Source organism: Hypanus sabinus, chromosome 11 (genome assembly GCF_030144855.1).
Source record: "Hypanus sabinus isolate sHypSab1 chromosome 11, sHypSab1.hap1, whole genome shotgun sequence".
Taxonomy (NCBI): Eukaryota; Metazoa; Chordata; class Chondrichthyes; order Myliobatiformes; family Dasyatidae; genus Hypanus; species Hypanus sabinus.
Genome location: NC_082716.1, coordinates 64045246 through 64071831, shown reverse-complemented (window position 1 = coordinate 64071831; position 26586 = coordinate 64045246). Strand labels below are relative to the sequence as shown.

The 26586-nt window shown below is 39.0% G+C and overlaps 1 protein-coding gene across 2 annotated transcripts; it reads right to left on the bottom strand.

Annotated features, from left to right (window-relative positions):
• LOC132402033 (uncharacterized) lies at nt 1-25611 on the bottom strand. 2 transcript variants are annotated; one of them, XM_059984513.1, is made up of 3 exons: nt 25495-25565; nt 23136-24829; nt 1-9794 (listed from the first exon to the last, which is right to left on the bottom strand). In XM_059984513.1, exon 3 carries the CDS (start codon nt 3330-3332, stop codon nt 1548-1550), a length of 1785 nt encoding a protein of 594 aa, XP_059840496.1. In that variant the 5' UTR covers nt 3333-9794; nt 23136-24829; nt 25495-25565; the 3' UTR covers nt 1-1547. The 2 variants fall into 2 exon arrangements, with proteins under 2 accessions (XP_059840496.1, XP_059840497.1); XM_059984514.1 differs by lacking the exon at nt 23136-24829 and having other exon boundaries at nt 25555-25611.
• Between the last annotated feature and the right edge of the window lie 975 nt (nt 25612-26586).

Genomic DNA, 26586 nt, shown 5'->3' with positions numbered 1-26586 from the left:
CCCTTTCATTGAACAGAAGATAACAACATCTTGAAATTGCGTACCACCAGGTTCAAGGACAGCTTCTATCCTGCTGTTACAAGAGTCTTGAATAAACTTCTAACATAATAAAGATGAACTTTTGATCACACAGTCTATGTTATCGTGGCCCTTGCATCATATTGGTAATGTAGCAGTTAGCACAATGCTGTTTGAGCTTGGGGTTTCAGAGTTTGGAGTTCAATTCCGGTGTTCTCTGTAAGAAAGTTTGTACAATCTTCCCAAGTGTGTGAGGGTTTCCTCCAGGTGCTCTGGTTTCTTCCCATAGTCCAAAGATGTATTAGAAAGTAGGTTAATTGGTTGTTGTAAATTGTCCCGTGATTAGGCTAGAGGATTGCTGGTGATGTGGTTTGGTGAGCCAGAAGGGCCGGTTCCATGCTGTATCTCTAAATAAATAAATAACTGGATATTTGCTTACGTGCACTATGCTTTCTCTGGAGCTGTCACTATAACAATATATTCTGCCTTCTGGTATTGCTTTTTCCTTTGTACTAAAGAGGTAAGTTGGTTTATTATCGTTATATATATTGAACACAGTGAAATTTTGCCTTGCATACCTTTCATACCAATTGTTTCATTACAACAGTACATTGAGGTAGGTCAAGGGGAAACAATAACAAAATACAATGAAAGTGATACAGAGAAAGAGCAGTGGAGGTGGGCAATAAGGTGCAAGGCCAAAATGAGTAGATTGTGATGTCAAGAGTCCATCTTATCATACTGGGGAACCTCTCAGTAATCTTACAAAAGCAAATTAGAAGCTGTCCTTAACCTTGCTAGTATGTGTATTCAGCCTTTTGTATCTTCTACGTGATGAGTGATGGGAGAAGGCAGAATGTCTGCGATTGGTGGGGTCTTTGATTATGGTGGCTACTTTACTGAGGTGGTGAGACATGAATGCAGGGTCTATGTAGGGGAGGCTGGTTTTGTGATGTGTTGAGCTGTGTTCACCACTCTCTGCAGCGTCATGGGCACAGCAGTTGCCATACCAAACTGTGATGCATCTGAATAAGATGCCACCAAGGGTGCATCAATAAAAATTGGGAGGGGCAAAAGGGATGTGCAAAATTTCTCTAGTTTCCTGAGAAAGTATCAGCACTAATGAGCTTTCCTGGCTGTGGCAATAATGTGGTTGGACTAGGACGGGCTATTAGTAATGTTAACTCGTAGGAACTTGAAGCTCTCAACCCTCTCGACCTCAACACCTTTTATGTAAACAAGAGCATGTGCATCATCCCCCTTCCTGAAGTCAATGACCAAGTCCTTTGTTTTACTGACACTGAGGGGAGAGAGAGATTGTTGCTATGATACCATGTCACTAAACTCACTTTTTTCTTTCTGTACTCTGACACATTATTATTTGAAATGTGGCCCATTGCATCAGTGGGAGGGGCCACAGGAACAGTCAGCAGGAGGCGTGTCCAGACAGGTATATGTAGTTTACCACATTCACCCCTCCTTTGTTTTAAAAAAGAGTCCCCATGGGGCGAAGTTTCTTACAAGTATATTTACAGGCTAAGTCTATCAGGTGGTCGAATCTGTCGCTGTGATCTATGTAGCACCGGCTGTGATTGCACAGGTGCCGGTGGTGATTGCACAGGAGACGGTGGTTGTGCTGGTTCCGGCCTGACTGGAGGTGTCAGCCCACTAGGCGTCAGTGATCCCTCATGCGTGTGCGAGGCGCCTGGTATATGCGCGTACAAAACGCCCGGTATAGGAGAGTCATGAGGAGTCTGTGTAGGGCTCAGTGTGCGCGGTGTCACCTTGGGTACAGGGTTCATAGTTACCGTGGAGTGTTTGGGGTAGTGGTCTGCTGCTCCTGTGGGCGCCAGGTCACGGACGGAGACCGTCTCCTCCCGCCCATCAGGTAAGACCACGTAAACATACTGGGGATTCACATGTAGAAGGTGAACCCTCTCAACCAGCGGGGAGTATTTATTGCTCCTCACATGTTTCCGGAGCAGCACTGGCCCTGGGGACGTCAGCCAAGCTGGTAGGGTGGTCCCAGTGGCAAACTTCCTGGGAAAAGAGAATAGGCACTTGTGAGGGGTGGCATTGGTGGACGTACATAACAGGGAGCGGATAGAGTGGAGTACCTCAGGGAGGACCTCCTGCCATCGAGAGACCGGCAACCCCTTTGACTTAAGGGCTAAAAGTGTGGCCTTCCACAGTGTGGCATTCTCCCTCTCCACCTGTCCATTTCCCCGGGGATTATAACTCGTGGTCCGACTGGTAGCAATGCCCCTAGCCAGCAGGTACTGGCACAGCTCGTCACTCATAAAGGAGGACCCTCTATCACTGTGGATATAGCAGGGATATCCGAACAGAGTGAAGAGCTGGCACAGGGCTTTTATGACGGACGTGGTAGTGGTGTCGGGGCAGGGGATGGCAAAGGGGAACCGCAAGTACTCGTCGATAATGTTGAGAAAGTAGACATTGCGGTCGATGGAGGGAAGGGGGCCCTTAAAGTCACCACTCAGTCGTTCAAAGGGGCAGGTGGCCTTGATAAGTTGCGCCTTTTCAGGGCGGTAGAAGTGCGGTTTGCACTCAGCGCAGACTTGGCAGCCTCTGGTCCTCGTCCTGATGTCCTCAAGGGAGTATGGCAGGTTCTGGGCTTTCACGAAATGGTAAAATCGGGTGACCCCCGGGTGGCAAAGATGTGCATGGAGGGCATAAAGCTGGTCGAGCGGTGCGCTGGCACACGCTCCCCAGGATAGGGCATCAGGGGGCTCATAGAGCCTTCCAGGCCGGTACAGGATATCATAGTTGTAGGTGGAGAGTTCTATTTTCCACCGCAAAATTTTATCATTTTTGATTTTGCCCCGCTGTTGGTTGCTGAACATGAACGCAACTGAGCGCTGGTCGGTCAGCAAGGTGAACCTTTTGCCGGCAAGATAGTGCCTCCAGTGCCTAATAGCTTCCACTATGGCCTGGGCTTCTTTCTCCACCGCGGAGTGCCGAATTTCAGAGCCTTGAAGGGTATGAGAAAAGAATGCTACTGGCCTGCCTGCCTGATTGAGGGTAGCAACAAGCGCGAAATCGGAGGCATCACTCTCTACTTGGAAGGGAATGGTTTCGTCCACCGCATGCATCGTTGCTTTGGCAATGTCCCCTTTAATGCAGCTGAAGGCCGCGCAGGCCTCGGCAGAGAGGGGAAAAGTGGTAGACTTGACCAGGGGGCGGGCCTTGTCTGCGTAATGGGGGACCCATTGGGCGTAATAGGAAAAAAAACCCAGGCACCGTCTGAGGGCTTTGAGGGTTGTGGGAAGAGGGAGTTCTAACAGGGGGCGCATATGGTCGGGATCAGGGCCAATGACCCCGTTTTCCACGACATACCCAAGGATAGCGAGTCAGGTGGTTCCGAACACACACTTGTCCCTATTATAAGTAAGGTTCAGGGCTTCGGCCACTTGGAAAAATCATTGGAGGTTGGCGTTGTGATCCAGCCAGTCGCGACCACAGATGGTGATGTTATCCAGATAGGGAAATGTGGCCTTCAGTTGGTACTGGTCCACCATCCGGTCCATTTCCCTCTGGAAGACAGAGACACCATTTGTGACACCGAATGGGACGTGCAGGAAGTGATAGAGCCTGCTGCCCGCCTCGAAGGCAGTGTAGGGGCGGTCCTCTGGGTGGATGGGGAGCTGGTGATAAGCGGATTTCAGATCTATTGTCGAGTACACCTTGTACTGAGCTATCTGGTTGACCATATCCGTGATGCAGGGTAGGGGGTACGCGTCAAGCTGTGTGAACCTATTGATGGTTTGACTATAGTCCATGACCATCCTATTTTTCTGCCCGGTTTGAACAACAACTACCTGGGCCCTCCAAGGGCTTGTGCTTGGCTCAATGATCCCCTCCCTGAGCAGCCGCTGCACCTCTGACTGAATGAATCATCTGTACATTTGTAGATGGAGTTAGAGAAGAATCTGGCCACACAGTTATTAGTGTACAGGAAGTAGAGTAGGGCTGAGGATGCAGCCTTGTGGAACACCAGTGTTGAAGATAATTTGGCAGAGGTATTAAAAAACACAAAATGCTGGCAGAACTCAGCAGGCCAGACAGCATCTATGGGAGGAGGTAATAACAACGTTTTGGGCCAAAACCCTTTGTCAGGAGTGAAGTAACATGGGATGGTCGAGATGTGGCAGAGGTATTGCTGCTTATCAGTTGGTCAGGAAGTCAAGGATCCAGTTTAGAATGATTGGTATTTCACTATGCAAAACAGGTTTTCACCATATCTTGTTACATGTGACAATAATAATTACCAGTTTCAGTGAATGGTCGGAGTTTCCTTTTAATTGTAGAATCAGAAGAAGATGGCTCACTGATTTCAGATTCAGAAAAAATATTTTCCTTAGCAAACTAAATAGCTTAATATGTTCCATGTTTGCAGTAAGATATGCTGGTACACCAGGCAATCTTGGTGTGTTAATTAATGAGATATGGCAAGCTAGCATGCATGAACAGCAAGCAATTTGGAAGGAAGTATCTTTGGAGCTGTACAGGGCTTTGGTGAGAACACTTTTTGGCCTCCATACCAAAAAAAGGATGGCATGTCAAGGAAGATCACAAATTTGGTCTGGGAAGGTTGGGATGATCATGTGAATGTTCAGCGAAATTGGCCACTATTCACTGGAGTCTAATGAGTTGCGAAACACAAAAAAACCAAAAGGGATTAATGGAGCACCTACAGAGACGCCTCAGGCAGTGGAACTAAAGGGCAAAGTATTAAAATAAACTGGAAATTTAGGACAGAGGTGAGGAGTGGCTTTCTTTCTCAGAGAGTTATATTATGCAAGATTGAGATTGATAGACTTTTGGACAAAGGGATTGGTCAGGAAAGGTGAAGGAGGTACATAATCAACTGATAGTTATATTAAACTGCAGAGCAAACTCCAATGGGTGAATGGTCTACTCCTTTTATTTGTTATGCTTATAAGTTCTAGTACTTAGCAAATGAATATAAAATCCCAAATATTTAATATTTAATTTGTCATTTTGTAAATGCTATCACTTTCAGACTTGGCATCAGTAGTAGAACAGCTTTTTCACACATAAACAGTATTCCCGTGAACCCAATGCCTGTGCAATAGAAGATTTCTAACCTGCATATATAATAGATGCTACCCCGGCAATAAAAGTGAGAGCTAGCAGCAAGCTGAAGTAACTGATAATGCTTGTCTTTCAAAACACTTCAGATCCCTATCACAAGCAAATTTATTTTCCCTTTATTACCACATGCCCCCTGAGATAACAAATGATATAAATCTGAAAGACAATATAAACAGAATTTTATATTTGGTGTGTTTAGCAACATCAATAGGGAAAATACAGGCACTTTGCAGAGTGACCCTCTGCAAATAATGTTTAGAGAGTGCAGTGAAATTAATATGCTAACATTTATTTGGAATAATAGCTGAAAATATGTTATTCATCTATTGGTATGTTAACTTATTTTCCATTAATGGGGAACATGTTTCTCTATGGGCTTCAATGATATTGGCTGCAGGGGCATCTAAAGTACAATTTTGACTGTCAAATTGCAAAGTGGATAATAGAGATTTGGCAACTGGATTTATTTTCCTTATCTAAATCTGACCCTGTACCCTTTGATACTGGACACAGATGATCTCCTCAATTATCAAGGAGCTACAAACATTTAATGAAAAACTAAAAGCACAACAGTTCAATGCATTTATAATAGCACCTGAAAAAAACTTATACTGATTCATTAAACAGTTAGAGATTAAACAAAATGGATATCAGTTGTACATGTTCCATCACATATTGGTGGGATTTACTGTACCATCAAATGAATAAAGAGATCTGCAAAGGAAGTAGAGGGGGAAGGGAACAGGAGAACAACAAAAGCAATAATAACAAATTACCTTATTTTTACTTATTTGTGATAATATGTAGGTTTAATTAATAGAACATAGAATAGTACAGCACATTACAGGCCCTTCGGCAATGTTGTACCGACCCTCAAACCCTGCCTCCCATATAACCCCCACCTTAAATTCCTCTATATACCTGTCTAGTAGTCTCTTAAATTTCACTAGTGTATCTGCCTCCACCACTAACTTAGGCAGTGCACCAACCACTCTCTGAGTAAAAAACCTTCCTCTAATATTCCCCTTGAACTTCCCTCCTCTTACCTTAAAGCCATGGCCTCTTGTATTGAGCAGTGGTGCCCTGGGGAAGAGGTGCTGGCTGTCCACTCTATCTATTCCTCTTAATATCTTGTACACCTAATGTTAGTGTTAATACAATTTTGAAAAATCAATGAATAATGCGTAAAATTTACAATATAATTGGTGTCAGAGAATCTAGAAGTAGAAGTAAAAGCTTTAGAAGAATTTATTTTGACTAATTTCTTTGTTGTTAATCTTCAGTATTCTCTCACCATTTATACATTTCCTTGTTGCAAGGTCTAGATCTGAGAAGCTTTGATGTTATGATTTCGTTGTCTGAAGCTGTTGTGTTGATTTCAATGTTTTCACAACCACCATAGCTACTGTAATCCTTAGTCTATAAAGACTCGCTGCATTCATTATATGTATTTAAAGTCTTGACAGTGGTTTTAAATTCATTTAATCAACCTTATGCAACCTGTATTGTAACCATGCATACAAATTATGTATGTATTAAAGCAGTTTTTTCCATAACACCTGCTTATGCTGCAACTGATGATTCAGTGCATTGATTTTAGAAGAGACTGACCTTACTTCAGAGGGCAAAGCAAAACTCTGCAATGTCAGTCTCATCATTATTTTCCCTATTAACTCATCATACTTGATTCAACCAGTCTTACATAATAAACAAAACATTTGGTTTTAATGGGAAAATATAATGCACAATTCAATAATAAATCTTGGAAAATAAATTGTAATGTGCCATCTCACACACAAGCACACTGGATAACCAATCCCTTAGGGCATCACTGCAGCAGAAGCTCCAAATAGTATTCTTGGTTCAGCCCTCTTTGGTTAATTCATCAATCACCTTCCCTGCAACATTAAGCTCCAGCTGACTAGATACAGCATTCTCACCCTCGGTCAGTGTTTGCAGGAGGAACTATTTTACAGGGTCCTCTGCATCAGCTCAATAATACTACTTCCATGTGATTCTGCCATCCCCATGACCTTATCCCTGGGAAAGCTAAGAACAGTGAAATCCTGAAAAAAAAATAATGATCAATGCAAATTGGTACTCCCATTGTATTCTCGATAATGGCCAACCTAACTGGCAGACTATAGTTTGTGCAGTTTCAGAGCTGTGTGTCAGACATGTCTATAAGCAGCACTGGGACCCCACAGGGGACTGTATTGGTTCCCTTCCTGTTTACCCTGTAGGCCTTGGACTTTAGATGCAACACTGAGTCATGTCATCTGCAGAAATTCTCTGATGACTCGGCAATAGTTGGGTGTATAATAGAAGGACAGGAGGATGAATACAGGGTTCTGGTGGAGGACTTTGTCAAATGTTCCAAGCTGAATCATCTGCAGCCCAACATTAGTAAGACAAAGAAGATGGTGATGGACTTTAAGAAGACTAAACCTGCACTGCTTCTCGTTACTATTGATGATGAGGATGTGGATGTGGTGAGGACTTACAAGTAGTCGGAGGTGCACCTGGTTGACAGACTTGAGTGGAGCACCAACACAGAGGCTGCATATAAGAAGGGCCTGGGCCACCTCTACTTCCTGCGGAGACTTGGGGTACTTTGGAGTTGCAAGCATTTCCTTCACATATCCTACCAGTCTGTTGTTGCCAGTACAACCTTCTATGCAGTGGTGTGCTGGGGCAATGGCATCAACATGGGTGATGCCAACAGGCTCAATAAACTGATTAGAAAGGCTGGCTCTGCCTAGGAGTCAAACTGAACACGCTGGAGACTGTGGTAGAGCAAAGGACCCAATGGAAAATCCTGGCAATTCTGGACAATGTTTCTCACCCTCTGCATGCCACCTTGGCTGAACAGAGGAGCACTTTCAGGATTAGACTAAGACAACTGCACTGCTCCAAACAGCACTATACGAGGTCATTCTTAACCTTGGCCATTCAATTCTGTAATGACACAAAATGCTGGTGGAACACAGCAGGCCAGGCAGCGTCTATAGGAAGAAGCACTGTCGATGTTTCGGGCCGAGACCCTTTGTCAGAACTGAAACTTCGACAGTGCTTCTTCCTATAGATGCTGCCTGGTCTGCTGCGTTCCACCAGCATTTTGTGTGTTTTGCTTGAATTTCCAGAATCTGCAGATTTCATCATCTTTGCTTTTCAATTCTGTAATGAGTCAACTACAGCCGGGAAGTGATGACCCCCTCCTGTTAGACTATATGAAGTAACTTATTTTTTATTCTTTCTTACTTATCTTATAATATTTGTGTATCTGTGCACTTGTAACATTACTGTGACACTGTTATTTCCTTTGAGATCAATAAAGTATCTTCACACTCTAGCCAGAATCAAATATCTATGCCCATTTCTTCTTTACCTCTCATGTGGAACTAAGTAACTCCTGTCTGGTTGTTAGAATACAAAAAGATACTTTGTTCCAGAAGTACTAGCTGAACATTGATTCAGCTCAGATTTTGCAACCGTTTTCAGACTGATAGAATGCCAATCAAGAGCTTTGATCAGGTCCTTCCTATCATGAGTTGCTTTTGATACAGAACCAGAGTCAGGTCCATTATCACTGTCTTATATGATATGAAATTTGTTATTTTGTGGCTGTGTTACTGCTAAAAAGTTAGGTAAAGTCTGTCCCGAGCCTTATAGGCTCATCAAGCCAGTGCTTATGCCGGTTTCCGTGACGTGAAGTGACTGAGAGTACGAGACTTTTCCCCGGAGAGGATGCCAGTCGATTGCAAGGTTAACCTCCAGCATTTTGCCAGTACCCATTTTCAGCTGGGCGGACTGGAGCAATGTGTGGAAAGGTGCCTTGCTCAATGACACAACATGCTGCCTCGGCTGGGGCTCAAACTCACGACTTTCAGATCACTAGTCCAACACCTTAACCACTTGGCCATGCACCACACTGTGTTACTGTGCAAAGACATAAAACTATGACACATTACAAAAAGAGGGAGTAATGAGGTAGTGTTGATGGGTTCATGGATTGTTCAGAAATTTGATGGTGGAAGGGAAGAAGCTGTCTCCAAATCACTGAATGTGAGTCCTCAAGCTCCTGAACCTCCTCCCTGATGGGTAGTAATGAGAAAAGAGCATGTCCTGGATGGTGAGGATTCTTAATGATGGATGTTGTCTTCTTGAGACGCTGCCTCCTGAAGATATCCTTGGTAGTGACAAGGGTTGTGCCCATGATAGACTGGTTGAGTCTGTATTCCTTTGCAACCTCTTGCAATCCTGTGGAAGAGAGCTTCTATTCCAGGCTGTAATGTAGGCAATGAAAATGCTCTCCACCATACATCTATAGAACTTTGCAAAAGTCTTTGCGAACATACCAAATCTCCTCCAAATCCAATGATGTAAAGATGCTGGCATGTCTTCTTTTTGATCCAGGGCAGTTTCTCTGAGATAATGATACCCAGGACATTAAGCTGTTCAGGTTTTCTACTGCTGATCCCTCATTGAGGATTGGTGCATGTTATTCTGACTTTGCCTTCCAGAAGTCCACCATCAGTTATTTGGTTTTGTTGACATCGAATGCACGGCTGTTTGTTGCAACACCACACAACCAACTGACCTATCAGACTCCTGCAGGCCTCCACGCTGCCATTTCTTTCCTGTTTTAAGGAAAACTCTGTACAATCACTGTAACATGCAAGTCGAGTTTGAACATTTACAGTCATCACTTAGTAAACAAGTGGGGAAAAAGGCAAAGCATTTTTTCATGGGGATAATGAAAGGTTATTGGAAAGCACGGCCCTCTCTCTAGGGAAGATGTTGAGCTAACGGCGTATGATTCTCATGTAACACAACTGCCGGTTGTAAGCCCATTAATATATAGAGTTCAAAAATCTGACTGACACAAGCTTTTCACAGTCTATTTGAAACTGAGAATCTCACAAAGTACCATGCCTCATAGAAATAATGATGGTGATTTTTTTTTTGTTCTGAGCTTACATTTGAGTTATAATTATGGAAAATGTAGATCTACTAATAAAGTGCTTTTTCACCCTTCTACTCCTCCTATGTATAATGAAGATGAAAACTGGGGGAAAACCCAGTAAACTTTGGTTAATGCGAAGCGTGACTTTCGACTCTGCTATTTCAATATGAAGCTGTTTATTATAAATCTGATGTAGCTATCATTGCTGAGTTAAAGTACCTGTTAATTTCAAAAATTATCAAAATGTCTTTTGAAATAAAATCTGTATAATTGCTGTCCATCAGGAGAGGAAATTTAACACCCATGTCTAGTCACTGCCTTCCTAGGGGCAGCCTGGAAGAGTAATAAATGTTGACCTGCCAGCAATGTCCAAATGAAAATCAGTTAAATTAGCCTCCTTATTGCAAAGATACTCTCATGGAGTAGGTATATAATATATAAAAGGAAGGGTCTCATTCACATGTTAAAGTTCAAGTAAATAAATGCACTTTGTGCCACTGAGATACAGAGATCAGAAAGCTTTCAGCTTTTATGTGTCGGTGATCTAATCTCTGCTGGTGTCCTGACGGAAGCCTTTAGATTGAGCATGGGTACATGCTGCAGAAATTATGAATGTTGCAGTGGTGATATTATCACATGGTAGCTAAAGCACCTTAGTTACATATTACTGCTTATTGATTGCTATTCCTCTCTGCGCCTTGTGGTGCATCGGAAGGCAACTTTGCTCTTTCTTTAGCATTTTGTCTGTTTTTACTTATGAGGCCACGTTGCCAGCTCGAATCTCAACCCAGCACGGATGAAAAGCATGTAAGGAGGCAGCTGGATCTGAATCCCAGACCACTCATGTCAAAGTCTAGTGCTGATAGCACCAAACTACAGCCCAGCACTGTATTGTGATACTACTGTATATGTTATACTTTCTTGTTAAAAATGAAGATGACATTGAATGCCTGTAAAATTATACCCATGAGTGAGACTTCCTTCAGGCTGGAAAAAAAATGCAAATGATTAACTTTTAATGTAAATTAAATTGATGAGAAGCCATTCTGACTGAGGATTCATGCAAACCAACCTGCCAGCAGGCCTATGCCAACATTTCTACATAGGCTATGCAGAATAGTAGATGAGTCACCATTCTATTTGACTCTCACTTCCTATTATTAAGCTCCTGGGTTCTGCTTTGCTGACCCTATTGTCTGAGGGCATATGATTCATCTGCTTTAATATTCATGTTCAAATATTCATGACAAGAATATCTGCAAAAGTCTGCTAGAAAGTATTGTACAATTGCTGTGTTGCTATCCGTTTACCTTCTCAGATAGTCAGTAATGATCTGACAACTCTTTGTGAAAAATGACAGGGAACCTTTTCCAAGATCCTATAGTAATTTATCATTTAACCAATTTCTGAAATGATGATTGTTTATAACTTGTAGTTTGTGTAAGGTTGCTGGAATCAGCAACTGCATTTCCCACAGTCATTCCAAACGAAACTATATTGTTGCTAATAAAGAGCTTCAGAATGTGTATTTATTTCTATAAAATTATATTCAGATTACCAACTGAAATGATTCAAATTCGTACTTATTTTCCTCAAGCTGAAAACCAAAAAGAATTTAGATTAATTTTGTCGTTCAACAGAAAGTAACTTCCACAAAGACTAATAAACTACCAAGAAACCCTCGAAAATAATTTGTGAAAGGAGGAAAGATGATCACATGAAATGTTAATAAAGCAAAATTTGATTTAGGGAAACCTGGATTCTCTATGGAATTTAAGATGCACCAAAATATTTTCATAATCATTACATCATGATCTGTTTTGATATCCACTGTTATGGACGAGCATGTGATCATAAACAAGTTTCACCTAATGCTTTTCTATAGGGACGGCGTGATTTAATAGGAAATCAGTGTTCATGTGAACTATAATAAGCCTTGTTCTGTGGTTCTAGAATTAGACCATTCAAAGGCAGTCTCCTGATACTGCCAGTAAATTCATTTAATCAGATGAAAGATAAATAGGATACTAGTCAGAACCAGAATACTGGAACAAAATTGATGGAGCACCCAATTGCTAACTGAAATCCTGCAGATAAATTGAGAAAAAATGCGGACATGGAAAGAATTTCAAAAGCCTGTGATTAATTTTTTTCCCACTGAAACTGGTGTTAGGTGTCAAGCTTTGGACATCCAGAAATTCCCCACAAAATGTTTTAAATAATATAAAGCACCAGCACACTGTTTTTTGGATGTTGGTTGCAATTCCCTTGGAAAGGTGGGTGGACCTATTTCATATACATATTCCAGCTCACTTTTCATTAATAGTGGCTTCTCAAAACAGTTCAGAAAAATCAATATTTAAGCATATTTAAGAACTTTGTGGTACCATGAAGTCCCTTTATAATTTGGCCAGCTTCGCTGAACTCGTTCAGTCTGATGCAGGCTAATACTGATGTGATGAAATGGTCAGTATGGATGGCGAGCAAACTGAAGTTTTTCACTGCCCTTGGTAAATGTGACAACAATAAAACAGTTTATGATGTACTCATTTAGGTGTACAAAAATATTCTGGTCTTATATGGTCCTTTCCTAGCAGCAGTGACAAGCATTTCCAGTCATAACACCATCATTATACAAGTATTCAATGTGTGAACCTCACAGTTGTTCTTTTATGATTCACAGCACCTATACTTGTATTCAGTTCCACAATTTGCATAAAGAAATGAATATCCTATGAACATTCTATTTTAAAGTATAAATTAAATTAATTATTATTATAACAGTGTACAAAATTTCAGTCATTTAAAGCTATTACATGAAGGGCCATTGTTATTAAAAATAAAACAAAAAAATTAACTTCCTCTAAGCCTGCTTAAAATTTAAGGCTAATTACCTCGCTCATTTTCCTTATTAAAAGCAACCCAAAGTTCAAAGTAAAATTTATTATCAGAGTACATATGTGTCACCACATACAACCCTGAGATTCTTTTTCTGCGGGCATGCTTAGCAAATCTATAAAACAGTAACCGTAAACAGAATCTGTAAACTGTAAACCAACTGTGCAAATGCAGATAATAAATAAACATCGATAAATAATGAGCATGAAATAACAAGATAGAAGTGTCCTTCAGTGAGGACTTTTGTTCAAGATCCTGATTGTTGAGGGGTAGTAACTGTTCTTAACCCTGGTGGTGCGAGTCCTGAGGCACCTGTACCTTCAGCAGCTCTTTCAACACGTGTTGTTTTTCAGGACATCAGCTTGCTTTTTCTCAACCTTATAATGATACTGCTCAGGAATCAGGATGAAAACGAACATCACAACATGAACAGTGTGTACTGAGTAAAAGACGTACATCAGAGGCACTGGAGCACCACCTGCCTGGTGGGTATTGGCATCAAAGGAGGCAGGCATTAAGCACTTTGCCTGCTCAGCAGAGTGTCCAATGCTCGGCATAACATTATTTTATCCTGAGTAGTACAGATGTTACAATAGCAGTGCTCAGGAAAATCAGAGCTATATGTTGTCAATCTGCAGGCTGCCACCACAAAAGTAACCTTTTAAAATTTGCACAGATAACATCATTTCTCTTCCATTTGTACTTTTCACCGGATGTATGTTTCTCCGCAAAGGGCTGCTTGCTTATTGATTACTCAGGAAGGTGGCGCTGAGCTACATTTTGGAGCTGCTGTAGTGTGCGTATTAAAGGAATTCAAATATTTTGATCCAATAATATGGCCACTTGGAGATATATTTCAAAATCATGATAATATGAGGCCAGGAAGAGGACTTTGCAGGTGATGAATATCCCCAAGGGATGCTGCCTTTGATACATAAAGTTGCAGGTTTAGTAGATCTGTTGGAAATGTCTTGCTGGGCATTTGATACCCACTGTTGTGACGGACTGAACTGAGCCAGACAGATGTCCTAGTTGGGAGAAACAGATGTTTTTCTATTTCAAGAATAAACTTTATTCATAATAAAAACATATACAGCAAAATGTTTTACATTCATGGTCAATGGTCAATACATAGAGTAGGGTTAACTTATTTTGTTGAAAATCATAGCACCATTTCCACTCATGCTTCCCTTGGGGTGATACAGAATTTCAGTGTCTGAGGGGCTTCTCCACTCAACTCCTCCATGTGTGGTAATTGAATGAGCCTAGTCACTAGTCCTTCCCCACTGAACCTTTGCACTGTTTACACTAAGCCTCAGTGCGTCCCTCAACACGTACTGTGTCAGTCAACAGTATTCCCTTACAGACATCTCACTGTGCTTGATGACCAAGGTTCAGGCACACCCAAAGGCACCTTTTGCCAATTCGATGATCTTCCGGCAGAACATGATGTCCATTGTTATGTGTTCCTAGGAATAACCCATAGATCAGAGACTTCTGTTACACAGCTATTTGGGATGAACGAGAAAGGACTCTCACATTCTTTTCCACATCGTCTTAGCAAATCCACAGTCTGCAAAGAGGTGAGTGACCATGTCTTCCCCTCTGCAGCCAGCCCGAGGGCAGTGTGCGCTGGTGATGGTACTTTATCTGTAAAGGAAGGATCTGACAGTGAGGTCTCCTCTCACCACCAGCCAAGTGAGATCTTGGTGCTTATGGTGAGTTCTGGCAATGAAGCTTTCAACTATATGGTTTAGGCAGTCTGCTCAGGAAAACACCCCAGTGTATCAATAGAGTTCTTGTTCCACAGTGTCTGCAGGACATTCAACAGAACAGATCTTCTGGAAAGAATTTAATTCTTCTCTGCCAACACAATGTTTTATACTTTTTGAGCACAATGACAACAATAAATAATTAACTGCAGTTTCAGTGGCTATAATTTATTCATTAACTTTAACATTTTGAACGTAGACAGGTAACTTTTCAGTATTTACAATAGGAGCTCATCCTAACTACAGAAACCCTTTTTTTCTGGTAGCTGGTCCAAGGGCTTGGAAGCTCAAACTCCTTTCTTTCTTTCTTTTTAAATCTTTTTATTAATTTTTAAGCAAACATAAATGAAACATGAATGCAAAGTGTTTGAGAGTACATAGTTGATAGTTTTAGACATTCAAATATATAATAATCAATATGTATAGCCTCCCAAACATAGTATTTATGAACAAAAAAAATAAAAAGAAAAAAAACCAAAAAAAGAGAAGAAAAAAAAAACGCTAACCAACATGGGCCATTGCATAATGTCAAATATATACAGTGGTGCCAATAACTCTGAACCTCCATCCAAATAATTAAGGATAATAAAAGTGAGGTTTAGGAAAAGACAATTTAACTCATATGAAAATGTTGAATAAATGGTCTCCAAGTTTCTTCAAATTTAACTGAAGGATCAAAAACAACACTTCTAATTTTTTCTAAGCTCAAACAAGAGATAGTTTGAGAAAACCACTGAAATATAGGTGGAGGATTAATTTCTTTCCAATTCAATAAAATAGATCTTCTAGCCATTAATGTAACAAATGTAATCATTCATCGAGATGTAGAGGATAATCCACCATCGGTAAACCAAAAATTGCAGTGATAGGACGCGGTTGGAAATTGATATTCAGAACTCTTGAAATAATACTGAAAATATCTTTCCAGTAATTTTGCAAACAAGGGCAAGACCAAAACATATGGGTCAATGAAGCAGCATCAGAATGACATCTGTCACAGGTTGGATTAACATGAGAATAAAATCGAGCAAGTTTATCCTTAGACATATGAGCTCTATGTACAACCTTAAATTGTATTAGGGCATGTTTAGCACAAATAGAGGACGAATTGACTAATAGTAAAATTTTCTCCCACTGCTCAGTGGATATAAGACAATGAAGTTCTTCTTCCCATGCCTTCTTAATTTTTTCTGATACTCCTGGCTGTATTTTCATGATCGGATTATAAATGACAGCTACTAAACCCTTTTGACAAGGATTCAGAGCCCTAAAATTCTTCCTGTAATGTCCAATGGACATAGTTTCGGAAAAGACTGTAACTCATTATACATAAAATTTCTAACTTGCAAATATCTAAAAAAATGGGTTTTAGGTAAATTATATTTATTAGATAGCTGTTCAAAGGACATAAAGCTATCATCCAAAAACAAATCATGAAAACATGTTATACCTTTTGTTTTCCATAAAAGAAAAGCTTGATTCATAAAAGAGGGCCGAAAAAAATAGTTAGATATTATAGGGCATGATAAAATAAACTTATTCAAACCAAAAAATTTACGAAATTGAAACCAGATTCACAATGTATATTTGACTATAGGATTAGTTATTTGTTTATTCAATTTAAATAAAGAAAAAGGAAGTGAAAATCCTAAAATTTAAAACAATGAAAAGTCTTGTACAGATTTACATTCCAAATTTACCCATTGTGGGCAAGCAGCTATAGTCGATTCTTGTGTCCAAAATATTAAATATCGTATATTAACTGCCCAATAGTAAAATCTCAAGTTTGGCAAAGCCAAACCGCCCTCCTTCTTAGGCTTCTGTAAATACTTTTTGCCTAGTCTAGGATTTTTATTCTGCCACAGATAAGAAGATATTTTGGAGTCAATAATATCAAAAAAAGACTTAGGAATAAAAATTGGTAATGCTTGAAATAAATATAAGAATTTGGGTAATACCATCATCTTAATAGCATTAATTCGACCAACCAATGACAAAGATAGTGGAGACCACCTGGTAGCAAGTTGCTTAATTTGGTCAAAAAATTAGCTTTAAATAAATCTTTATGTTTATTTAGTAATTTTAATACCTAAATAAGTAAAATAATCTGTAACAACTTTAAATTGTAAATGTTTATAAATTAGAACTTGCATATCTAATGGAAATAATTCGCTCTTATTAAAATTCAATTTATATAGCATATATAATAGCAATATATAAATAGCAGGAATAGATCTCTTAGGGTCAGATATGTATAGTAACAAATCATCAGCATATAATGATAACTTATAGGTCCCCTCCCCATGAGTAATACCCAAAATATTAGGTGATTCCCAAATGGCTATAGTTTCCAAAGCAATGTCAAATAGTAAAGGACTTAAAGGACAACCTTGCCTTGTACCACGGTATAGCTGAAAAAAAGGAGATCTTTGATTATTGGTAAAAATCGAAGCCAAGGGCTTATAGTATATTAATTTAATCCATGATATAAATTTTGAACTAAAATTAAAATGCTACAACATATTAAATAAATATGGCCATTCAACTCTATCAAATGCTTTTTCAGCATCTAAAGAAATGATACATTCTGGTATTTTGGGTGAAGGAGTATAAATAATATTAATTAATTTGCTAATGTTAAAAGATGAATAGTGATTTTTAATAAATCCAGTCTGATCTTCAAAAATGATTCGAGGTAATATATTTTCTAATCTAGTAGCCAAAATTTTACTAAAAATCTCAAAATCCGTATTCAGCAAGGATAAAGGCCGGATAGGATGCACATTCAATAGGGTCTTTATCTTTTTTAAGAATTAAAGAAATAGAAGCTTCATAAAAAGATTGTGGCAATTTGCCTATAATTAATGCATCTTTAAAAATTTTACAAAGCCAAGGAGAAAGTATAAAGGAAAAGGATTTTAAAAATTCTACAGTATGACCATCCGGACCAGAAGCTTTACCGGAATTCATTGAAAAAATAGCCTTTTTTATTTCAGCTTCCGTAATAGGTGTATCTAGGAATACACTATCCTCTACTGTTAATTTTGGAATATTCAATTTCCTTAAAAATTCATCTATTATAGAAGAATCCTCAGCAAATTCTGATTGATATAAGGAATTATAAAAATCTTGAAAGGCTTTATTTATCTCTTTATGGTCGATCATCAGAGTGCCATCTTGTTTATGAATCCTAGTAATCTGTGGTTTAACCGAAGCAGTTTTCAATTGATTAGCCAATAATTTGCCAGACTTATCTCCATATACATAAAACTGGGTTCTAGATTTAATTAACTGATTTTCAATCGACGAGGATAATAACAAACTATGCTCCATTTGAAGTTCCACTCTTTCTTTATAAAGTTCTTTGCTGGGGGTCACTGAATAAATCTTATCAATTGCTTTGATTTTATCAACCAATGTTAATATTTTAGAATTAGTTCATTTCCTAACTCCAGCAGAGTATTAAATAATCTGTCCACAAATAAATGCTTTAAAAGTGTCCCATAGAATTCCACTAGAGATCTCTGCTGTAGAATTTGTTAAGAAAAACAAATCAATTTGTTGTTTGATAAGATTAACAAAGTCTAAGTCCTGCAATAAAATAGAGTTGAACCTCCAAGATTTAGCATTAATACATGAATCCATTATCTTAATAGATAGCTTTAAAGGTGCATGATCAGAAATGGTAATAGAGTCATATTTACAATCAATAACATCTGTAAGTAAATGGTGATCAATGAAAAAGTAATCAATTCTTGAATAATTATGATAAACATGAGAAAAGTATGAAAACTCTTTGTCATTGGGGTGTAAAATGCCAAATTTCGAAAATTGCTGAATCAGTCATAAAGGAATTGATAAGAGAGGCCGATTTATTCGAAAGAGCTTGGGTGGGCTTGGATCTATCCATCGAAGGGTTTAAACAACAGTTAAAATCCCCACCCATTATCAGTCTTTACTGATTCAAATTGGGAAAGGATGTAAATAGACACTTTAAAAATTCAGGACAATCAGTGTTTGGAGCATAAACATTAACTAAAACAACTTTTTGATTAAAAAGTAGACCAGTAATAAGCAAAAATCTACCTTGTGGGTCTGAAATTGTTTCATGATGTATAAAGGAGGTTGAAGAATCTATAAAAATGGAAACGCCTCTTACTTTGGCTTGAGAATTCGAGTGATATTGTTGGTCTTTCCAAAACCTAAAAAAGCGTTGACTATCCACCTTCCTTACATGAGTCTCTTGTACAAAGATAACATTAGCATTCATTCTATGGAATACTTTGAGTATTCTTTTCTGTTTGATCAGATGATTTAGACCATTAGTATTCCAAGAAACAAAATTAATAACCCTATCCATATTGACAATATTTATTACAATTAACACATAAGGTTAGCTCAAACTCCAATCACAAACAAGAGAAACTCTGCAGATGCTGGAAATCCGAGCAACACACAAAATACTGGAGGAACTCAGCAGGCCAGACAGCAACTATGGAAAAGAATACAGTTGACGTTTCAGCCTGAAAGAGGCTGGTGGGGTGGTAGGCAAAGACAAGAGGAACCCTATCCCTGGTGAGGTGGTGGGAGTAAGGGATGAGGGCAGACGTGCGTGAAATGGAAGAGATGTGGTTGAGGACAGTGTTGATGTTGGAGGAAGGGAAGTCCTTTTCTTTGAAGCAGGAGGACATCTCCTTCGTTCTGGAATGAAAAGCCTCAACCTGAGAGCAGATGCGCTGGAGACAGAGGAACTGAGAGAAGGGGATGGCATTTTTACAAGTAACAGGGTGGGAAGCGGTATAGTCTCGGTATGAGAGTTAGTGGTATCTCACAGCTACTTTTTGTTTTTTGTGTGTGTTGCTTGGATTTCCAGCATCTGCAGATATTCTCTTGTTTGTGACTGGGCTTAATGCCTTCGCTGATCTCATCTGGAAGATTTTAATAACCACCAGTTAACATGGACATTCATCAATTTTTTTGCCCCACATGGTACAGAATTCGGATGTTCCACACCCAATGATTGGATTCAGTGACTTTAAAGTAAATTGTGGGCAAGTTTGATTTCTGAAGGCTGATTCTCATTTTAATTAATACCTGCTGTTCATAATTTTATAACTACAGAATAATCCCAACACATGGTTGGGGTAGAAGGAATGAATATTTCATGTACTGAAAGTGTGGCCATAAAGTAGGCTGATTAGTCCTCGATGGCATTGTTAACTCAGTTCAACTGGGCAAGCAGCAAGTAGGTATTTTCCATGTGTTGATCTTCTCCCCACTCTGCATTGTATTCCATCACACACTTGACTTTAGCATTATACGTCAACTTAGCTTAATTCTGTATGCAGCCTGCTTCTTCTGCTGTTTAGTAAATATTTGGTTCCATGTTTTAAATTTACCAGATTGGCTGTTTATTTTCAGGTTCAGATAGTGCCTTGATAGTTTTGTACATTGCTCACTGAATTATGGATGCTTTATTTTAGTTCAGTTTGTTTGTATGTAGCCCTGTTAACACAGCAGTATTGCTTCACAGCACGATAGGGGGTGAAGTTTGATTCATGGCAGAATCATGCACTTGCCCAATCCCTCACTGAAACTGTCATGGATAGATGCCACAATGGCAGATAAGTTGGTTAAGATGGAGGGAAAGAGAGGGTTAACAACTTTAAATTCTTCGGTGCTATCATTTCAGGGTCCTGCATGTAAGTGCCTTTAACAAGAAAGCATGACAGTGCCTCTACATTCTTAGAAGTCTGCACAAATTCAGGATGCCATCTAAAACTTTGACAAACTTCTTTGAGTATGCAGTGGAGAGTATATTGACTGGTTGCACCGTGGCCTTGTATGGAAACACAAATGCCCTTGAACAGAAAAGCCTACAAAAAGTAGTGGGCACAGCCCAGTTCATCACAGGTAAAACCCTCTCCACACTGAGCACATCTATTTGGAAAGTAGCATCCATCCTCAAGGACCCCCATCATCCAAGGCTACCCTCTTCCTGCTGCTGCCATCAAACGGAGTGGTATAGGCGTGTCAGGACCAGAATACAAGGTTGAAGAATAGTTATTAACCTTCAGTCATCAGGTTCTTGAACAAAAGTTGAATAACCATTTATTATTATTATTATTATTATTATTACTTTTTATTTGTATTTACTTTGAATATGGTGACATATACATACTTTGATAATAGACTTACTTTGCACTACGAAGTACATGCGTAGATGAAAGATGGCCATATACTAAACTGAGTGGTAGCCTAAACTAAGGGAACAGTTGAATTGCCAAAGTTGTTTTAATGATTTAATAAAATGCACAAGAAACTTTCAATAGTTTGCATTACAGGCAAGAGAATGTAAGTTAAGATGACAATGGCTATGTGCAGGAATGAGTTCCTGTGTTAATCAATGGTTTCCACAGCTCCATTGCAGGTGTCAACTACATATCATTCTGTTAGTATTTTTCCATGTGTTGGTCCTCTCCTTACCTGCCTCAAACTAGTCTGGAAATGTATCTTTATGAATTCATACATCTCAGTCACTTGTGATGGTTTTATGCCTCATATCTTAGAGGGAACATTGGAACTGCACCCTGCCCCACCCCGTGCTGCTTCCCAGCATTACTCAACTTGGAGGAGATCTGATTCATGATTTTTGGGCTAAGGGAAAACAGTAAGTGATAATCTGCAGGAAGCATCCTTGGCCATATCTGGATATTTGTTTATGAACCTGAATTCTCATGTCATCACCCCCTCCGCTCTCACACCAGAAGCAATTTTCTCCAACCCCATATTCTCATCTCACACTGGCTGTATGCAGATATAGCCAGCTTCTGTAAGGCATGCACACGCAGGCTCCTCACAACATACACACAGCTAACAGCAGTTACCTGCCATTCATTTCCAACTCATCATCTGCAACCTACTTTAACCCAGCTCTCATCTACTACCCTGATAAACCAGCCAACCTCAACCATTTGCTCCTAGCCTTCAGTTGCCTTGTTGCCTTTTACTATTAAGTATCTGCTTTCTTTCTTGTTTTGTGGCCTGTTGTGGCATGTTATTTGGCAGTTTATTATTAAAGTTATCACTCACCACAGAATCATTTCCTCCGCTTGCATTTGGGTCAAGTCTCCTCTATATTACTCAACTTCATTCGCTCCATCACTGAACTGTTCCCACAGCCTATGGATTCACTTTCAAGGTCTCTTCATCTCATTTTCTCGGTATTTATTGCTTATTTTTTCTTTTGTATTTTCTTTTGTCTTCCCCATTTGTTGTCCCCCCCAGCCCTACCTTTCTTTCTCTTTTATTTCCCATAATTCTCCACCTTCCCCCTAGCCCATTTCCCTCCAGCCTATCACTTCCCAGCTCTCTACTTCATCCCTCCCCCCACTTCTTATCCCCCCTCAACCATCCCATGTTACTTCACTCCTGATGAAGGGTTTCAGCCCGAAACATCGTCACTACCTCCTCCCATAGATGCTGTCTGGCCTGCTGAGTTCTGCCAGCATTTCGTGTTTTTTATTCATTAGGTACTTCTGCTATCTCCTCTGGTTTCATATACACTTTTCCACTGTCACTGTTGATTGGTCCTATTCTCATGTCATATCCTCTTGCTCTTCAGATATTTGTAGAATGCCTTGGGGTTTTCCTTAATCCTGTCCGGCAAGGCCTTTTCATGGCCCCTTCTGCCTCTTCTTAAGCTCCTCCCTCTTAGCCTTATAATTTTCTAGATCTCTATCATTACCTAGTTTTTTGAATCTGTTATAAGCTCTTCTTTTCTTCTTGACTAGATTTACAACAGACTTTGTACACCACTGTTCCTGTACCCTACCATCCTTTCCCTGTCTCATTGGAATGTACCTATGCCGAACTCCATGCAAATATTTCCTGAACTTTTGACACATTTTTTCTATACATTTCCCTGAGAACATCTGTTCCCAATTTATGCTTCCAAGATCCTGCCTGATAGCCTCATATTTCCCTTTACTCCAATTAAACGCTTTCCTAACTTGTCTGTTCCTATATCTCTCCAATGCTATGGTAAAGGAGATAGAACTATGATTACTATCTCCAAGATGCTCTCCCTCTGACAGATATGATACCTGACCAGGTTTGTTCCCCAATTTGACCAAAATCTATTCTAAAACAGATCACGCAGGATATTTAAAAGAATATCCTGCTGAATATTTTGTCTCATTGACCCTTTCTGGTGCATTTTCATTGTAAGCCATGAAGCAGCAAAATTCTGGTTGTCCCAGATTGACTTCTGTCCACAATTTAGGTTTCTAATTCATTGTGTTATGAACATTTTTATGAAACTCTTTGAAAAGAAAATTACTTACCAATGGATGGCTATGGTCAAAAGCAAAATTTGATTTTGGTGTAACTTGTACATTTATTTTTCACTACATACATTTGATTTACAAGCAATAATTCCATGCTCTCCCTCTGACAGATATGATACCTGACCAGGTTTGTTCCCCAATTTGACCAAAATCTATTCTAAAACAGATCACGCAGGATATTTAAAAGAATATCCTGCTGAATATTTTGTCTCATTGACCCTTTCTGGTGCATTTTCATTGTAAGCCATGAAGCAGCAAAATTCTGGTTGTCCCAGATTGACTTCTGTCCACAATTTAGGTTTCTAATTCATTGTGTTATGAACATTTTTATGAAACTCTTTGAAAAGAAAATTACTTACCAATGGATGGCTATGGTCAAAAGCAAAATTTGATTTTGGTGTAACTTGTACATTTATTTTTCACTACATACATTTGATTTACAAGCAATAATTCCATGCTCTCCCTCTGACAGATATGATACCTGACCAGGTTTGTTCCCCAATTTGACCAAAATCTATTCTAAAACAGATCACGCAGGATATTTAAAAGAATATCCTGCTGAATATTTTGTCTCATTGACCCTTTCTGGTGCATTTTCATTGTAAGCCATGAAGCAGCAAAATTCTGGTTGTCCCAGATTGACTTCTGTCCACAATTTAGGTTTCTAATTCATTGTGTTATGAACATTTTTATGAAACTCTTTGAAAAGAAAATTACTTACCAATGGATGGCTATGGTCAAAAGCAAAATTTGATTTTGGTGTAACTTGTACATTTATTTTTCACTACATACATTTGATTTACAAGCAATAATTCCATGCTCTCCCTCTGACAGATATGATACCTGACCAGGTTTGTTCCCCAATTTGACCAAAATCTATTCTAAAACAGATCACGCAGGATATTTAAAAGAATATCCTGCTGAATATTTTGTCTCATTGACCCTTTCTGGTGCATTTTCATTGTAAGCCATGAAGCAGCAAAATTCTGGTTGTCCCAGATTGACTTCTGTCCACAATTTAGGTTTCTAATTCATTGTGTTATGAACATTTTTATGAAACTCTTTGAAAAGAAAATTACTTACCAATGGATGGCTATGGTCAAAAGCAAAATTTGATTTTGGTGTAACTTGTACATTTATTTTTCACTACATACATTTGATTTACAAGCAATAATTCCCTTCACACCCCATTTCAATTTTGTCTTGGAACCAAACTCCTAACTTCCACTTTCCTTAGCCAATGAGGACATTTTATTTGTCAATTGTAATCATTATACAAATGCTGAATGAATGGGACATACATATAGTTTGGAATAATTATCAGTATTTTTGAAGAAAATACTACTGAGCGAAGTTCACGGAAGTTTGAGAGATGTGCTGTGCTGGAGCACTGCAAAATCCATGCACTTGGAGTTGGAGTGGATGATTTGGAGAGGAAGCTGAGGCAATGGAGTTCTGATGCCCATCAAACTAACCCAGCTGCGAGGGTGGATCACTCTGAGCACTAAGCCGATTTGGAGAGGTCAAGAACAGCTCCTTCAGCAGCAAAATTTAGGCCGAAAGGGTATCGCTGGGCAGCATTTTCTAGACCCGGAGCATGATTTGTGTTTTTCTTCTCTTTCTCTGCGCACTAGGGGTTAGTCTTTATTTTCTTTAATTCGGTTCTTTTGGGCTTCGTGCTTTGCGGCTGCCTGTAAACAAACAAATCTCAAGATTGTATAATTTATGCACTTCTTGATAATAAATATACTTTCAATCTGGAATCTTGAATCTTGAATTGATGTGTTCTTGTTTGTAAAGTCCAAGCAGATTGTGTAGTAACTGGAAAGAAATCACAATTTTCCTCTTTTGTCATAATGGTATTTTGGTTACTATATTACTTTTCTGGGCTTCAATTGCAGTTTAGCTTTGTGGCAAAAGGATGAAGTAAGCTATTAAACTCTGCAATAATACGATGAAGAGAAGCCAAGGGAGACTGTCTCTTGAGTAAACTTCAATGTAATTAAAATATTTATAACATGTCCAAACAGCTTGTTTAGAAGATTTAGAACCCAGTAGTCAGCATTATATATAAATTATACACTACTCATTTCCACAGATGTAAAAGTAAAAAACAAATGTACAAAATACATCAAAATTATATTTCATTTTTACCACAGTCACCCACTGGTGAGTAATTTCCTTTTCAATGAGTTTCATAAAAATGATTGCAATATTATAAATAGGAAATCTCAAAATGTGCACAAAAGCCAAATGTATCCTAAACAATTAAAAACAAAATTAATTTTGCCATACATATGAATTTTGCTGTGTGCAATGAGAATGCATCAGTCAGAATAACAGAGACAAAATGTACCTGTGTCAGCACTTGGACTGCCTTTGTTGATGATGTGTCATTGAGCTTTTTTACACTCACCTGTGTGTGGGATAGTCAATACCACAGCCAGTTCCATGAGTCACCTTCTAATTAATAGCCAGGCATTATGGAATTATACAGTTACACAATAAACAATATTCTGCTTGGTAACAGGATTTTACAGGAACTAACAAGAAAAGATTGAACAAAAGTACAAGTTATATCGTTCCCCAAATGATTTTGTTGTTTTTAAGGTTGTTGTTTTTAAGGTTGTTGTTTTTAAGGTGCTCAGTTCAAATCGGATTTATATTTTCCCCTGCTATTTAGACATTAGTAAAAGTAGTTTGGTCATATTTTTAACTAAATTTACTTGCCATTTGAAGAAATTGTAATCGTAGTTTATTTGTGACTCTCTTCAAAGCAAGCACTATAGAACACAGTAAAGTTTTTTTTGGCAGTCCTATTAACAAAACTAGACTTCTTAATAATCTTTATGAATGAATGAAATGGAATCAAAAGAAGATTCCCTGTGTTAATTTAGTTGATCTGCAATGAAACATTTGCGGTGCAGAAATAGGCAATTCAACTGGGAAATCTCTGTGTTTATTCAAAAGCTCTTTCTGGCCTTCTTCATATTCCCCTCCATTCTTTCCCCACTTTAGCGCAAAGCTGCCTTCCTCCTAAATGCATCTATACCACTTACATGTGCTTCCTACCGTGGTGAGTTATATCATCTGCTTCCCATGTTTCCTTTGACTTCTTTATTAGATTTAATAGTTTATCTTATAATTATGACTCTTTGTATTTCACTACGTGTCTACCCTATGATAATTATTTTAAATCTTTAAGGGAGAAGAGAAGCAGTTGCCTGTGCTTGATGTTAAAACTCACACCTTCAACACCCCCTACCCACTTTGCACTGGATCACAATCTCACTCTGTGAGGTCCATTTATCGCTGGTATGCAGTGGCTCTCCCACTTGAAAGAAATCACCCACAAACAACATCCACTCCAATACATAACAAATCTTAACATCACAGCTAGGAAACTCAGATGATTTGACATTGACATTACTGAACTGAATGCCACATG

Excerpts from the sequence above, each read along its gene's own strand:
- LOC132402033 (XM_059984514.1), bottom strand. The coding sequence starts at position 3,332 with ATGCGCCCCCTGTTAGAACTCCCTCTTCCCACAACCCTCAAAGCCCTC.